This window comes from Mastigoproctus giganteus, chromosome 7 (genome assembly GCF_048544385.1).
Source record: "Mastigoproctus giganteus isolate SK-2022 chromosome 7, ASM4854438v1, whole genome shotgun sequence".
NCBI lineage: Eukaryota > Metazoa > Arthropoda > Arachnida > Uropygi > Thelyphonidae > Mastigoproctus > Mastigoproctus giganteus.
The window spans coordinates 170,738,656-170,756,570 of NC_143581.1; the positions used below are offsets into that span (position 1 = coordinate 170,738,656).

The 17,915-nt window shown below is 35.9% G+C and overlaps 1 protein-coding gene across 1 annotated transcript in view; it reads right to left on the reverse strand.

The window, feature by feature from the left end:
• The window catches only part of LOC150083332 (death-associated protein kinase 1-like), a 574,715-nt gene that overhangs the window by 59,830 nt on the left and 496,970 nt on the right, over positions 1 to 17,915 (reverse strand). Inside the window, exons 24-25 of the mRNA XM_090377188.1 lie at positions 11,294 to 11,482; positions 4,297 to 4,479 (exon numbers count right to left, since the gene is read on the reverse strand). Of these exons, the coding sequence (XP_090233314.1) occupies positions 4,297 to 4,479; positions 11,294 to 11,482 (372 nt within the window). The remainder of the gene's footprint in view (positions 1 to 4,296; positions 4,480 to 11,293; positions 11,483 to 17,915) is intronic.

Below are 17,915 nucleotides of genomic sequence, written 5' to 3' on the forward strand. Positions count from 1 at the left end.
TCTATACATTAAAATAATTTTCCTCCTAATGATTCAGCCAATGGAAGAAGAGAGATGTGGGTTACGTGGTAATATGTAACAGAAGCTTGTTATACTGTGCTAAAACACGCTTCTGTTTAAGCCTGGTCATGTGCTATGTTTATCTAACATGGCCACATGGTACCATTCTTGATTTCCATATGTAACGTATTTATTTAAAAAAACTAAATCCAACAAGGCATAATATTTTAAGAGTTATCTTTATAATATTGGTGTAGATACACTATATACAACTCTTAAAGAAAAACTACGATCATAGTGTGAAAGGCACCCACCGACGAAAAATCAACTAGCTTTGAAACAGTGCTGTCTGGGTGACGGTGCCCACTGAGAATAAGTGAAAATAGTCTTCTTTATTAGTGAAGCGTTATTATTCGAGGTAGTGCAATGGTAACTCGCTGTGCAGGATGGGCACAATATGAGATACAAATGAAATGATGCCTTTCACACTATGATCGTAGTTTTTCTTTAAGAGTTATCTATGGTGTATCTAAACTGATATTATATATAGTAATGTATTTATGTAGCTGAGGAAGAAAGACACACACAGAGTCGAAAGCTTCTGTAAGTATTTTATTTTATTTTATCAAAAGAAGTGAGCACAGCAAGCAGGGGGCAAAGCCCCCTAGTGTACTATTATTTAATTATAAATATGAAAAATTAGTGAGATATCTGTATTTTTGAAAATGTCCTACGTTTTCTTCAATCAGGGAAAAGTTACTTGATCTCACAAAGGGGAGGGGGATTCACCAAGAGTTATTTCAGGTTATTTTCAGCACAAAAATATGCAAATAAGCTTGTGAATATAGGCTGGAACAAAAGAAAAAAAATACAGGCACAGAAGGCAATGGCAAACCACTGGAGCAAGCCTGTATAATTTTCTTAGTCAGTCTGGGCACTTGGCACCCAGACTGTGGGCCATCTGCAATAGAGGATTCCACCAAAGGAGGATTCAGTGTTTTTAAACACTGAATCCTCCTTTGTAAGAAGAAAAGAGTGGTTTTGTTTAATAGGTTTGATGGATGACAAATAAATTTATAATTATTCCAAACCAAATAAAAATGAAAGAACTTTTGTTCTTAACAATATTTACTTCTGTCTATATTTGAGACAGTGCATCCAATGTTCTATAATTTTTGGAATGTCGTTTCTGAGCATTCCAAAAATTTATAAATAATGTAAAAATCTAGAATTCATAGCTAAGGGCAAACACTTACTTTTGGGCTGAACTGTAAATCAGAACAAACTTTAAAATTTTATGAAAAGTTTATTCCATGCATATAAACTAACTTCAACACAAGCAAAGAACAAATAAAACTGTGTACCAGGTGTATAAACAAAAACCAAGCATTTCCATATGTAACGTATTTATTTAAAAGCCCAGAGCATCCATGTTGAGCATCCATGTTTATTTATAGCCCAGAGCATCCATGTTGAGCAGTTGTTAATTTCACGTGTCTTTACTTTTACAGCATTTATTTGACTTTTTATGTGTTACAGAACACCAACTGGGTGCCTTATGAATGCTTATATGCATAATGGCACATCACTTCTAGTGCTGTTTGATACTTATGTGTGTCAGAAGAGTAAACATGTTAATCAAGTGACAGATGAATGGATGCAAGTGTCAATATTTGTTGGTTTGTCAAAAATCGTCGTGGAAATGGATCATTTTGTTCTGTTAAGTAATAAATTTAATAATTTAACCCATTAGCAACTGCATATTTTGACTAACACATTTTTTGATATTTTGCTTTGACTCCAATGGAAAATCATTCTGTTCTCTATAGATGTACAGTGGTGAACAAAAAAAAAAAACTGCATCACTTGTGAATTTTGCAAATGTGTTTTATAGCATTTACGTGTACAAACTGAAATGACAAGTTAACGTAATAGTATTGTGTACTGTAAATCAGCAAAATAAGTCCTTAATATTTTGTTGTTCCTCCTCGAGCTGCAATTACAGCCTTGCAACGATTTGGCATAGAGTTAATCAACCTCTGGATATACGGTTGCCCAATTTCTTGTTACCACACTCTTACAATGCTCTCCTCCAGCTGAATCTTACTTGTTGGCTTTTTTTGAGCAAATTTAGACGACATTATGTACCAGCAATTTTCAATAGGGTTCTAATCTGACGTTGCTGGCCAGTCCACTGTAATGCCAGTATTTCTAAGGTATGAATGCACCTTAAGGGAGAAAAACAAGAGAAAACATTGGTGAAATAATATTTTTAGCCTTGTGAGACAAGAAGACAAACTCATCATTAAATCTAAATAGCATAAAACTTACCAATTTTGTTGTGGTAAGGTGCTGAGTCCTGTTGAAAAATGCAGTTTTGGATGTCTGTGTGGTGATCCCTAATAACAGGTTTTAGTCAATCTTCCAAGATAGCAGTGTAGGTTTCTGCATTCACCGTTCTGTTAATAAACTTAATTCGCCCCACTCCTTTGCTTGTTATGCACCCCCAGACCATCTGACCAGCAGGGAACTTTACGGTCGGTGTTATGCAGTCAGGATGGTATGCCTCCGATTTTCGTCTTCTGACATATCGCTTCCCATCTGAGCCATGCAGGTTGAATTTCGATTTGTCAGAAAAGATGACAGTGTCCCACTGCTCTTTTGTCCATGAAAGATGCATTTTAGCACAAGCAAGTCGCTTCTTCCTCATTTTGGGTCAACAAAGGCTTCTTTTTGGGCCGATAGGCATGCAGACCACATTCTGAAAGCCATCTTTGGATAGTTCGTGCACTTGTTTCAACATCAGAGGCCATCTCAAAGAAGTCCAGTTTTAGATCAGGAGCACTAGCATGGCAATTACGAAGGCATAACCATTTCAAATATCGATCTTGGGAAGGCATAGTCACTCTCTTATGGCCTGATCTAGGTCTTCTCTTCACGCTTTAATTTTAGCACCCAGGATACTGTTGACTGGTGGCAGCCTATTTTATTAGCGATAGCACATGTACAAAGCCCTTCCTGGGACAGAGCAACAGCTACACCTTTCTTTCTTGGTGTCAACTGAACATATGGAGCCATGCTTACACCTCTGCAAAACAGGATACTAATGAGCTATACACCCTTCCAATGATGTATTTATAGAAGCGGCTGATGCAATACCTTGCGATTACTGTCTGATGCAATAGAAGTATTATCTTTGCTTTGTGAGAAACAAAATGATCAATATCTTATACGTTTCACTACAATTATTACTTTTTTTAAGGTAATGCAGTTTTTTTGTCAGTCACTGTATCACTGCAACTCACAATGCTTTCCAAGTTAATTTTTTACTAGTTTCTGTAATAAAAATAATGTTTTTTTGAGAAGTTAAGATATTGCCATCATATACAATAATGTCATTTTGCATGTCAGAGCGAGGCGCTTCCGTAGTCAGGTGGGCAGGAGCAGCAGTGCGTAGCACACGCTTCTTGATTAGACCCGGGTTCGAGCCCGTGACCACCAAATACGGAGGGTGCAGAGGTAATATGGCCTTAGTTGCTAATGCTGCTAAAAACGGGGGGGGGGGGGAAGCAGCATGTCAGAGCAGGTTAACAGTACAGCCTTTGAAGAATTTGTTATGTTTCTCAATTTAAGATTTGTATTGTAGCCGAGGGTCGGACATAATTATCAATTATGTTGAACTTTGTATGGATATAACTGAATCATAAAATTAAGTTGGTAAAGTCTGTAAGGAGAGGGGGGGGTGGAGAGATTCAGAACATGCCATCCATATACTGCCATGTGTGTCCAAATCAAGTGTGATAAAAACATATGTAACTTTCATTTTCCATCTGCTTTAAATATAGTATTTGAAGTGGGGTAAAAATTATTAACTTACAGTAAATCCTACTCACAGTAAGATTTAAGATCTGCCTCCATGCCTGAGATCTTTAACTTTAATAATTTTAATTCATAAGGTATGATTTTTTAATTCAAATGTAAAACTGGACCTGTTTTAATGAAAGTATCAGGATTTAGTTTTATACCATGGCTATTTATTTGTACACATTTTGCCAATTAAAAATTCAACAAAGTCCAAAGTAACGTAACTTCTTTTTTATTGCTAATGGTAATTTTGTGAGACCCTCATTAGAAAATTTGATTGAACTTCATCAGCCGGTATAAGTTGGAGGGAAGCTATTAAGGCTTCTCTTATCTTCAATTAAGAAGTCATAAAAATCTTGTAATTCATAAGTTGATATAATTATCACTACAACTGCTACATATTACACAACTTATACAAAGTTTAACTCATACCTGTAGTAAATCAAGTGAATCAGTATCTGGAAAAAGCTGCTGGATGTCATCTACAGAATAAGAGCCAGTCATTTTTGCTAATTCCAAATGCTCCTGAGATAAAAAATGACCTATAATATCTGTACATAGCCATTTTAGATTTAGCACCACCAAATCTTGGTTATCCAACTTTAAATAGAGTATCTATGAGGGGGAGAGGATTATATTAAAAAAAAAAAGAAAAAGAAAAAAAGATTTTTAACACCAACTTTTTAATTTTAATGTGCAAATCTCTTTTCTTATAAACATTGACAAAATTAGAAATTGCGTTCTATTGCATTAAAAGACTACTCCGAAAATATAATCAGTAAAAGCTGGCACCACAAACATTTAGCTTCACCTTAAAATTCTTCAGTTAATATTCTTTCCTGTAGCCTGCATGTCTGACTTTACACAGACATTCTATAACTAAATCAATGTTTATTAGAGGGTGTGACTATCCAAAGGGAAAAATTTCCATATAAGGTTGGTGGAACATAGCTGTACAAGTACAAGAAACTCCCATATAACACAGTACTTCTACAACATGGTACTTATATAACACAGTTTCACTATAACATGGTTAGAGAACTGCGGAAAACCTCGCATGACACAATATTTTTGAGCTTTCATGCGGGGAAATCCTGCTATTATGTTGGATGTAATTTTTCAACATTTTCATTCTTTTTTGTGAATCCTCACTGTTCATTCACTAGTTGTTATGCAAAAAAAATTATTGGGAAATCCGTGTTAGGTTCTGTGCTATTGAACTTGAGCTTGTTTGAGATCATAAAAATTTGTGACTTTGGAGCATTCAGTTTGTGACTTTTAAGGTTTTTGTACGGTTTTTATAAATTTTTCTGGATATGTATTACTAAACTTTGTTCTTAAGAACCGTATTGGAATAATTTTTTTGTTGTGAATTAAATTCCAGCCCTAAATTATGCCTAAGGAAAGTAAAAAAGCACCGCTCAAAAGAAACTTTCTCTCTCTAAAATCAAAGATACAAATTCTGGATCATCTTAAAAAAGGGAGAAAGGTATCATACGTTGCAGAAAATTAGAACTGTTGTTGCTGCAGGATCTTTAATTCCTGCAAATATGACAGCTCGTTTCCAAGTGCCAATAGTTGAGAAAACGGAAAAAGCACTCAGTATTTGAACTGATGATAGCAGTAAAAACAGATCCCATTAGATGGCAATGTAATTAAACAAAAGAAACTAAAAATTTATAACCGTTTAAAAGAAAACGAGAATCTTTTGTTAACCCTAAGTTTGTTGCCAGTAAAGGTTGATTTGAATGATTTAAAAGCTGCTTCTCATTACATAACATAAGAATTAAAGGGGAAAGTGCACTGGCTGATAATGCAGCTGCCAAGTAGTATGCAGAGGAATTTCAAAAAATTATTGAGAGTACGGATATACACCACATCAAGTTTTCAATGCCATTGAGACAAGCATTGGTGGAAAAAACTTCCCAACAGAATGTTTATTTCAAAAAAAGAGAAAACTGCACCAGGTTTTAAGGCATTAAAAGATCGTGTAACGTTACTTATGTGCAGTAACGCATCAAGAGATTACATGATAAAATCTATGCTAGCTTATAGCTCCTCTAATCCTCGTGCAACGAACGGTGTAAATAAAAACGCATTACCGGTATACTGGAAAGCAAATAAAAAAGCTTGGGTAACTGCCGATTTACTTATAGAATGGTTGTTAAATTGTTTTGTGCCAGCTGTGGAAAACTATTTAAAGTGGAAAAATCTAGATTTCAAAGTTTTATTACTATTGGATAACATGCCAGGCCATCCAAAAGATTCAAGTCATCCAAACATTGAAGTAATGTTCCTAACACCTAATACAACTTCTTTAATTCAGCCATTATAGCAAGGCATTATATCTACCTTTAAAACTCATTACATAAAAAAATCGTTACAATGGATTTTGGGAAAAAATTATTCAAAATCTATTGAGGTGATGGAGGCATGGAAACATTTTCCAATTGTGGACTATTGGAATCATAGCTTTATTGCTCAACTAAGTAAAACCATCAACATTAAATATGTGTTGGGAAAATGTATGCCAAAGTCAGTTCATTCAGGAAACATGGTCGAACTGGCAGAAAACAGAATCAGTGCGATAATAGAACTTGCTAAGTCAGTAGCAGAAAAAAGGTTTTGACGATATGACTACTTTTTTTTTTTTTTTTTTTGATAGTTGTTGGCACATTGGCTTCTGTGGCCATAATGCACCTCCCAAGGTTTTTGCAGTACTTTGATCCAAGCCCGAGGCGGGATTCAAACCTGTGACCTTTGGGTTGCCAGGCAGGCACTTGACCCACCTGGCTAGTCCGGTCAGCGATACGACTACTGAAGACATTCAAGAATTACTGGTAGAAAAAGAGGCTGGCAAAGCAGATTTGGTGGAAATGGCATCAGAGGTAAACCAAATCAATTCAGAGGATGATGGTGCAGATGAAAATTCTGAAGTTTGAAATTTTACACTAAATAGCATACAGGAAGACAAACTTAGCCAAGCAATTAGAATCTTATTTTTTGAATGCAGAGCCTTTGACTACTAAAGGAGTACAAAGTTCAAAAGGGAGCTTCAAAAATGCTTAGCTCCAAACCATGAAATTTACAATTTATCAGGCAAAAGCAAACAAATCCAGCTTTACTGATTTTTTAAAGAGAGTAGAAGATACACAAAATCTAGATGTTGCAGAAGAAAGTTTAGAAGGTGAACATATTCTGCAATAGAGAAAATGTTCTTGTTTGATTGTGTTTATCACCGATGAAGAGGAAGAAAATTTTATGAACGTATGTTATCTGACATATACGTATCACAGTTTGTAAGACATTTGTTCAGTTATTACTATTTTTAATAAAAATTAAGTTTCTGATAGTTATAAAAAAATAAAAATGGTGTATTTTTGTTAGCTTTTGGAATGTAAACCCACCCCCCTTTTGTACTGGTTCTTAGTACTGTACAGCAGGCCCCCGTTATAACGCGGTTCGCTTTACGCTGATTCGCTATAACGCTGTTCTTATATCATAACCCGTATCTGACTATAACGCTGTCACAGATCACTATAACGCTCTTTAACAGATTGCATTTTTGGCATATTTAACGAAATCGTTTCGTTTGATGGAGTCGATAGCTTGAAAATGAATAGCAAAACAGCATTAAAACGTTTCTCCACGCCGACTTGAGAAATTTTCCCACGCTCAGTGAAATTTTCTCGCACGCTAATTTAATTGCAGTACAGTGACTTGTTACGTAGTTCCGAGATCAACATTTTAAAAATGATCAAGTATATTGCTTGTAATACGTATTTGCATTATATGCATTTATCCGAAGTCTAGTCATTCCTCAGTACCGTATTAGACATCGTGCGAAATGGACAGTTTACTTGAACATTGTATCATAATTAATGCAACCAACGCAGTTACATTTTCGAAGAGTTAATAATGGCCGATAAGAATGAAAAAGCAACGTCTGAGCGCAGTATGAAGACTATAAATGTAAGAAAAAGACTGAATTTGAAAATTAAATTAGACGTTTTGAAGCGAATCGATTCCGGTCAAAGACAAGCAGATGTGTACCATAATTTAGGACTTGCAAGTTTAACTGTAAGGACAATTATAAAAAAAAATAAAGAATTAATTTTAGCAGCGGGAAAGATAGCTGTTCCATTGCAAGCAACTAGGGCTAGGGCTAGGCTGGCTATTAGAATTTTATTGAAGATAATATCCAATGCAGAATTCAGTTAAGTTAAATATTATTTAAAAGAGAGAGAGAGAGAGAGAGATTAGCCAATATGATGATCTGAAGAAATCTCACCTAAAAAAAAAAAAAAAACATGCCAGGTTTCAAAGTGGCGAAGAATCGGTTGACTTTATTGTTGGGTGGTAACGCTGCGGAGGATTTAAAATTAATACCCCTTTTAGTTTATTTGGAAGAGAGCCAAAGTTCAACCCAAAATCGACACATTTTTCATGATTAAATTCATCAATTAAATTAAATCAATTTAGATCAATTAAATTCATGATTTTAATTGGAATTTTAAGTTTAATTTTGATACATAAGTAGTTACCACATAATTATATAGGTATGTAATGCAGAATATTTTATATGTACAAATATTTGAATATTAAATATTTTCACCGACATTTGTGCATCTTTTCACTACTGTTTATTATTGATTAGGAAATATCCTATGGCACCGACTGCAACTCACAAATACATACCTTATGGGAATGCGGCGCTCGCTTAGAGCGGATTCACTTAGCACTCTGTTTTTACGGAACGAATTATCAGCGTTAAGCGGGGGTCACCTGTATAACAGTTTCACACTACATGAAATTTTATAGGTACTAACTACAGTGTTATACAAGGATTACCTGTATTTTGATTAAATACAAGAAAACAGGAAAGGAAAAAGAAAAAAATTATTAAAAAAATAAATGACTCTCTGGAACTGCAAGATCTCTGCAAGATCATATTTTTACAACTTACTCATTCATATTGCAAAACTTTTTTCAGTACTCAAACTATACTATGACTATCAATTATACTCATATCTATTTTCTTTAAAACCTTTATGAAATGGTTAGGTTTGAGGAATGATTACTGACTAAAATTCTTCAGTCAATAATCATTCCTCAAGCATGCATTCAATCAAGAGAGAACTTTCTGACTGCACAGGCATTCTGTAACTAACTGAAGTTTATTAGGAGGCATGACTGTCAACAGTAAAATTCTTTTCATAAAAGGGTGGTACAAAAAACAAAAAAAATAAATAAGACATATTTCTTAAATTATTTCTAAGTTTAAATAATTAAATACCCTTCAAGACAAACAAAGTGATCAGCCACTTCTGCAAAATCATAATTTCATGACTTACTTATTTACATTGCAAAATTTTTTTCATTACTTGAAGTATATTTTGCCTGGCAATTAAACTAATATCTGTTTTTAAAACCTTTATAAAATAAGTGAATCATTTATTTAGATGACTAAAACCTGTGCTGCACACTTCTTTACTTCATGATAAAATGTTCATGCAAGATTTTGATTAAGATTTTGCAGAAGCTTAAGCAGGAAATTAAAAAGTATTTAGTTTTGGTCAACAAAATGTTCTGCTGAATAGAAAAAAATATCTCAGACCATACGAGAGGAGAGATATGTCAATTGGGCATAAAACAATTTGGTGCATGATACAGTTGAAGCTCTTTATAGCGATCCTCTTTTTAACATCCTACACATTATAACGTCCTATGTGGTTGGTCCTGGCCAATTTCTCATTAACCTAATGAACCTATTTATGAACAATTGATATAACATCCTTCTGATACATTCTCATTCCCCTTGGTGGGGGGGGGGGGGAGGTGAGAAAACCAGAAATTAAGAAAATCAGAATTTTATCATAATTATAATTTAAGAAAATCATAAATCATAAGCAAAAGGTTTGGAAAACTAAGACAAAGTTTGGTCGCCTACACAAGAGGAATTCAGAGATTTAAAATAATGTAATAAAGAAAAGAATATAAATTTCTTTAATCAATTTATTTTGTGCAAAGTAGTCATGCTGATCTTATAGGCAGGTTGAAAAATCAATATGTGCCTATTATCTTCGGCACAACTGTGCCCATATCGTAACAACTTCATACTGCCATTCCAGGACAAGGGCCATGCAGTAGTATCTTGGGAGTTACTGGGGGGGTGCATGGTTAGGGTTGAGGGCCCCCCTTTCTTCTGTTATAGTTATACCATTTAAGGAATGCTTTGGGGGTCCATTCATTGATGGGGCCAAGGTGCATTACATCAAATACTATCGTGACAAGAGGAATTATTATAGCAGAGGTGTATAGTCCCCCACCACCAGTAACTCATTTTTTTATCAAGCAAAAAAAGGCAAATTGACAATACAATATATGCAATTTAAAGCCATTATATACAGATATCTCACGGTCTTAGTTGTTTTTTGTAAAAATAAACAGCTTTTAAACTACCCACTCCATGCTAACCAAGTGTCTTTTGGCTTACCAAACCTTAATTATTGGCTGCAAGCTGCCACAGGCCCTGGGGAAAATGCCTCACTTTGCCAGACTACCTTTCCCTCTAAGGGGCACAGATTCCAATTCTGAGCCCCCTCCACAATGCCCTCATTCAATGCTCCTGCCCTTAACTACAGAACTAGCCTACCACTAACTTTAACTGCTTTCAATAAAAAGTATAATGTGGGTTGCAAGAAGAATGCCAAAAGATGAATGTTAACTAGCCAGTATCCATTAATTTATCTCTGGAACAACTTACCTTTATATGAATTTCCTAAAAATATGATCTACAGAAGAAAAAATAACTGGAAGTAAAGTATTCAAAAGGAAAATAATTTTTTGCAATCTTTAACCTGTCCATGGTACTTTTTTTAATAGGATTTTCCTATAAGAATAGAATGTGTATTTTAAAAAAAATGAGAATTATGAACATATTTTTATATCAACTCTATCATCCTCACTAAATTAACCATTTATAGCACCGTATGAGAAAAGAGTTTGCATTTTCAGTCTTACTTTGTTATATACTGAATTCTTGCATAGAATTCGTTGAATTGCCATGCACCAAACTATCATACTCCAAATTGTCTTGCACTGAATGACGCAGACCCATAAGACAATCACTATACATACTCCAAATTGTCTTGCACTGAATGACGCAGACCCGTAAGACAATCACTATACATGAAGAGAGTTCTCTTTAGAGGGCAGCTAAGGAAACTCATGATTTTTAATGAAATCTCATATAGCATATTCAGATTGAAATTAAAATGAATAAAGAAAGATTATGCTATGTAATTTAAAATATTTTAATAAAAATTCCAAATTTTGATTTCTACTATATGGCTGACAATGTTAATTAAAAAATATATATTTATATGGATTAACTGAAGTAGAAGAATTCATAGAAGGTATAAAATACCTCTCCCATTATTTGCAACTGTTGTACAACTTCTTTTATATGCTCCAATCCAGCTAAGGGATTAACCTGAGTATGTACCATATCAACAAACTGCTGCCAGGAGAGCACAGGAAATGTAGTTGAAGATTTTCGCCAGTTTTGAAGGTGGGAAATCATACAATCAAGGAAACCAGAATGTTTGGGAAGGCCCTATAGAATGGCAATGGTTATAATTTTTAGTAGATGTTGATTTATTTCTAAGTTATAAGAATCTTAATGCATTGCTTAATTAAAAATCATTAGAACTATATTTATGTTTTAAAAAGTGATGGATTCAAAATATTAACTTTCTTATTTGAAAACTTTTAAGTAAAGTGATCACTTTCTTCTGTGTGCCATAATTCTGATAAGATATGATATCAATTTTTTACTGCTGTTGCAGGCTCATTCAATGTTAAGCACCTTTGCCTACAAGATTAGAAGAAAGTGTCTAAGAGAAGATAAATACAGAATGTTTCTGCAATTTGTGTGACTGGTCCAACAATATATCCAATGAAAGATCATGCAGTGGAATGTTAATTAAAATGGTATTATTAACTAAGATAAAGAGAGTAATACATTTTTGATGCACTTACAGAAAAGTAAATGCCTCTACAGTGAAAGAAAGTTTAAAGAAAGGAGCATTTTTATAAATTCTGAAAGTGAAGTGCTTAGCCTGTTTATATTGCATTCCACATTTTACGTCCCTTGTACACTAGTGCGTAAGCGACAAAGACTGGCTTATTCAGATAGATAAATAATCTTTATTGCTTGCTACACACCAAAATATAGCAGAACAATGAAGCTCATTACAGACAAGGAGGTTAGAGATTAAGATTATATACAAGCAAGGATAACGTTTAAAGTAAATAGGCAATTATAGAAATATATATGAAAGTAAAACTGTAGTTAAACATAACTGTTTAATCTGGAAGCAATGGTGTCACCAATTGCTGCCAGTGGTGCTCTTTTGACCATAAATTTTCTTATTTATTTCTGAAAAAAGTTTTTGTTTATTTATGAATTCTGCTTTGAGTAAAGAATGCCTGACCTTTTCATGGATTGCAATACTTATTAAATTGGTATGTGCTTGTTAATAGGAGAGTGTTTTTAGAGGGATGGGACAGACTTAAATAGAAAGGATGCAAGGCTGGAAAACTGCTAGATTCAGAGGATACACAGAATAACAGACTAAGCCACAGGCAGAGGTATAAGTGATTCCTGCACTGCTTCTATAGGAACATGCAGCGGCAGCCTGGAAAGTAAGGTGTTGGGAATTTCAAGGACTGCTGGGGATACTCATGGAACAATACAATAAATGGGCTGAATTAGAGTTACTAAGAGGAAAAACAGTGTTGTATGTACATTTGCATGTAATGTACACTAATGGCAGGAGCATAGTAAATAAATTTCACAAATTTGAAGTACTGGTTAAATCATCAAATGCAGACATTATTATTATTAGCCACACGGCGCAAGGAAGCCCGAGGTTATGCTGCACCAGCCAAAAAAAAAAAATTTCTGAATTACCCTGAGTGAGTGAGAGAGAGAGAGAGAGAGAGAGAGAGAGAGAGAGAGAGAGAGAGAGAGAGAGAGAGAGAGAGAGAGAGAGAGAGAGAGAAGTAGAAGGGAATCACCAAGAAAGAGAGGAATGATGATATCCAGTTCAGGACCCTGGGTGTGCCAAGCCCATACTCACAAATGTGAGCCCCTGGGGTTACTTTTGTAGGGATTTCGGAGACATATTATCACTCATATGTAAGGGTTACAGAATTTGATTACAGGGAGTACAACAGGCACAGAAAAGGCAGATAGGGTAGGAGTGGAGTAGTTACAGTCTTAATTAAGAAGTGCAGTACATCCAGTTGATATGGGTGGCCAGTGCAATGTTAAATCAGTTTGGTATGACATAAGCACCATGAAAACAAAAATGAGAGTAGTAGTATCTTATAGGCCTAATAACTGTAATGAATATAATGAACAACTGTACAGACAAAGTGGGCCAAAAAATCAGACTGTCTCATAATGGGGGGATTTTAACTTTCCAGATATTGACTAGAACTTGTGGGTTAGTCGAACACATAGTAGAAAGACCTTTGTGGATTAAATGGATGAATGTCTTCTACAACAGTACGTTAGAGAGTCAATGAGGGAAAGCAATACTCTTGATCTGATCATCAGCAGTGACTCTCCTTGCATTAAAAATCTGCAGATAAAAGAGCCACTAGGTGGCACTGATCAAAATGTACTGATGCAAGATTTATTTAAAGATATAACTACTGTCAAGGGTAAAGAGAAGGGCTTTTGCTTTCACAAAGGTGACTACAGTGGTCTTAGTTAGTTTTTTAAAAACAATTTGAGACCAACTGATGATGTTAACAACAGTGAATTCTAAATGAGAATCATTCAGAATAGCAATTGTAGAAGCTACTAGGCTTTTTATACCAATCAAGGGATACTGTTTACGGCTTAGACCTAAATGGATCTCAAATCCACTTAGAAGCTACTAGTCTCTTTATACCAATCATGAGATGTCTAAGGCTTAAGCCTAAATGGATGAAAAATGAATGTATTTTTGTTCTCTGATGAGATCCACAGCAGGAATCAAAATACACAGGATGTATATAAATTATCAAGTGATACAGAAGCCTATGGTAGATTTAAACTGGTCTACAATCAAGTCACAAAGGAGGTCAGACAAGCTAAAGCAGATTACAGGAAGTGTCTGGGAAAGAAAAGCAGCACACTTCTTTACAGAAAGAAAGGGATGAATCACATTCATCTGCTGTGATGCAACATGATGTGTGATATATTTATAAAATTAACTTTAAAAATAAAAAGAAAGTAAGTAAACTATGGATGGCGGTATAGTTATATATATATATATATATGTGTGTGTGTGTATGTGTGTATGAAATGTTAGTTATTAAACTGTTATTTGCATGTATGGTTTAATATTTTTTATGGTCCAAGGCTCCTACTTCAAACATAAAAGTATGATTTCCACCTTATATATAAAAGTGGTCAGTAAACTGAAAAAAAGTTGGGGAGGAGAGAGCCAGTGGAAGTTTTGTACATGCTGTCTCAGAACTGGAATGATACAAGCCAGTTGGTAAATACTTATTAATTTCAAATGCATTTCATAAATCCTAGACAGATCTGTATTGACAGCATTAGAAAAATTTAAATTATTAAAGACCGCTAGTCATCCAGAGCACAGTTTGGCAACCACGTTCAAATTGATTCATAGTATGAGCTGCACTTTTTACAATGAAGAAATGGTAGGGGCAATTTGTTCAGTTCCAGGAGAGAAATCCACGTCAGCACAAAGATTCTGTTTAATGTACTTTTAAGTAGGACACTACTGCACCTGAAGTTCTGTTAAAAAGAGGAATTATTTTGAATTCAGTGAAAATTTTCCAAAATAAATTCTTTGCATTAAAACAAAATCATGTTATATGAATTTCTGTTATGTAGGTGAACATATCAATATATGCATCCTCCAATTTTTGGAAATTTCTTCTACCTTTCATCATCTGGTATTGTTCTTTGTATCTGAAGACAATGTTGTTTATATCTGCTATCCACTTAACTGGAAAAAATGATGCCCCATCCAATAAGATAATTAAAGAGCAATTCAATGCAGGCATTGAATGAAAAATAAATGACACTTTTTACATCTGTAAAATGGAAGGCTTTTATTTTCTACAGCTGTTTAGCAGCTAAAATAAATACACGATATTGCCAAAAGTAATTGGACTCCTGCAAGTGTCTAAGAACTTTTATTGGTATAATAATTAATAATGTCATAGCCTTCCATTAATCTTAATTACATACTGTGTCCTCATCAACAGACTTTGAACCAATTTCTGATAACAGGAAGGTGGTATTTTGGTCCATTCATCCTTCAACTCTGCAGTCAATTGAGTGATTTCAGGTGTGCTGGCTTTGCCCATTCAGTGGGTTAAGCTCAGGACTCTGGCAGGCCAACAAAGCTTTTGCATACCATTGTCTTCAAATCACATTACTACAGGCTGTGCAGCATGAGAAAGAGCACACTTGTCCAGAATATCAATGACAATTAATGGTCCATCAAAGCCCAAACCACAAGAAACAACTGCAGATGGTGAAGCACCTCCAACCAAACTGGGGAATAGCAAACCTCAAATTTCATTTAATTCAACACCTCCTTGGTAGGGTTAAATTAAAAACAACAGAGGAAGAAATGATGTTCTATTAATGATTTATCAAACATGTACTTATAGAGACAGAATGGTCATAATTCCATTACATAAGGCAACTGTAAGTCCCCCACTTGGAATACTATGTTTATGGAGACTGCATCTAAAAAAAAAAAAAAAGATTGAGCTTCTTGGGTTACAGCCTTAGCAACCAGGCATCTTAGAGGAGATGTAATTGAAGTTATAAAGCTCTGAGGGAAAAAGTAAAATGAATGAGGATGAAATTTCACTGTTATAAATGATTCCAGAACAAGAGACCATACACCGATGAGCCAAAACATTATGATGACCAGCGAGTCATTATGCAAATCGAAGCAACTGCAGGTGAACTGTGGCATGTGAGCGGGTCGGGACACAGTATAAAAAACACCTGGTACTGAGTTCCGTTAATCAGTGTTACTCTTGTTCTTCAGATGGGAAAGGCAGTGGACTTAAGTGAGTTTGACAAAGGCCAAATTGTAATGGCCAGACAACTGGGTCAGAGCATATCCGAAGCGGCACGGCTGGTGGAATGCTCATGGTCAGCCGTGGTTAGTACCTACCAAAAGTGGTCCAAGAAGGGAAAACCCCGACCCGCTGGGGAGGTGTTGGACGACCATGGCTCATCGATGCTCAAGGTGAGTGAAGGATCCCCCAGATGGTATGTGGCAACAGAAGGGCAACTGTGGCGCAACTTGCCGGTAATTGGAATGCTGGTAACAGGAGCCATGTGTCACAACACAGTACATTGAACCCTGCTGAAAATGGGGCTGCATAGCTGCAGGCTGCTCTGAGTGCCCATGTTTCACTGGTGACAGCACCTACAATGGACATGCAAGTATCAAAACTGGACCTTGAGTGCTTGGAAAAAGGTCGTCTGGTCCGATGAATCACATTTCCTGTTGCACCACTTGGATGGCCAGGTACGTGTGCATCGTTTACCTGGGGAAATGATGGCACCTGGATGCATCGTGGGACGAAAACAAACTGGTGTCATGTTTTGGGTGATTTTCTGCTGGGGTACCCTAGGTCCAGTCATCCATGTGCCGGGCACTCTAACGTCTACCATCTACGTAAACATCATTGCTGACCAGGTAAACCCTTTCGTGGCAACGGTCTTTCCCTCTGGCAGTGCCGTCTTTCAGCAGGATAATGCGCCATGCCACACACCACCTAGATTGTTCGAGACTGGTTCGCGGAACATGAGGAAGCCTTCCAGGTATTGCCCTGGCCTCCAAATTCCGCAGACATCAATCCCATCGAGCATCTATGGTTTTTGTTGGAACAGCAACTCTGATCTGCGGCATCTCAACCACGGACCTTACAGGAGTTAAAGAATCTGCTGGTTATGTGTTGGTACCAGATACAACAAGACACATTTTGAAATCTTGTAGTGTCCATGCCTCACTGGGTACGAGCTGTTTTGGCTGCACGTGGAGGACCAACATCATATTAGGTAGATGGTCATAATGTTTTGGCTCATCGGTGTAAATTCAAATAATGGGGGTGGGGGGGGGCAAGAAGTTTAGCCTGGACTCCAGGAAGTTTTCTTTTATCCAGAAAACTGTTAAATGGATGAGGTTGACAGTTGGGGAAATTCAAAAGTCAGCTGGATAAGTAGCTACTTGAGGAGGGATTCAAATAGGTAGTTTATTTTATTATTTATTTATTACTAATTTTTAATTAATTAATAAAACATGTTTTTCCCTTTTTTTGGCTGGTGCAGAAAAACCCTTAAACTTCTTTGTGCCATATGCTAATACTATTACAAACTTCACAGTTGAGACAATATAGTCTGGTTATAATATAGACAATATAGGCCTAATGACTCGAATGAGTACAATGAACAATTCTACAGAGAAATAGAGTGGGCTAGTAAATCGGAATGTCTTATAATGAGGGATTTTAACTTCCCAGATATTGACTGGTTTGTTTGTTATTTGGTTTTTAGGAGCATTAGCAACTAAGGCCATATTGCTCCGGGAATATGCGGTGGTCATTCCCTGACCTTTCCGCATCCTCCGTATTTGGTGGTGATGGGCTCGAACCCCGGTCTAATTAAGAAGCATGTGCTATGCACTGCTGCTCCTTCCCACCTGGCTACGGAGGCGCCGATATTGACTGGAACTTGTGGGTTGGTCACTCACACACTTATTGTATGATTGTTTTCTGCAGCAGCATGTTCGAGAGGCAACCAGGGAAAGTAATACACTTGATCTGGTTATCAGCAGTGATCATTTGTGTATTAAGAATTTGCAGAATAAAGGAACCACTAGGTGGCAGTGATCACAGTGTACTGATGTGGGATTTACTTAAAGATTTAATTACCATCGGGGTAAAGGAAAGGGTTTTTGCTTCCGTAAAGGTGAGTACAGTGGTCTCCG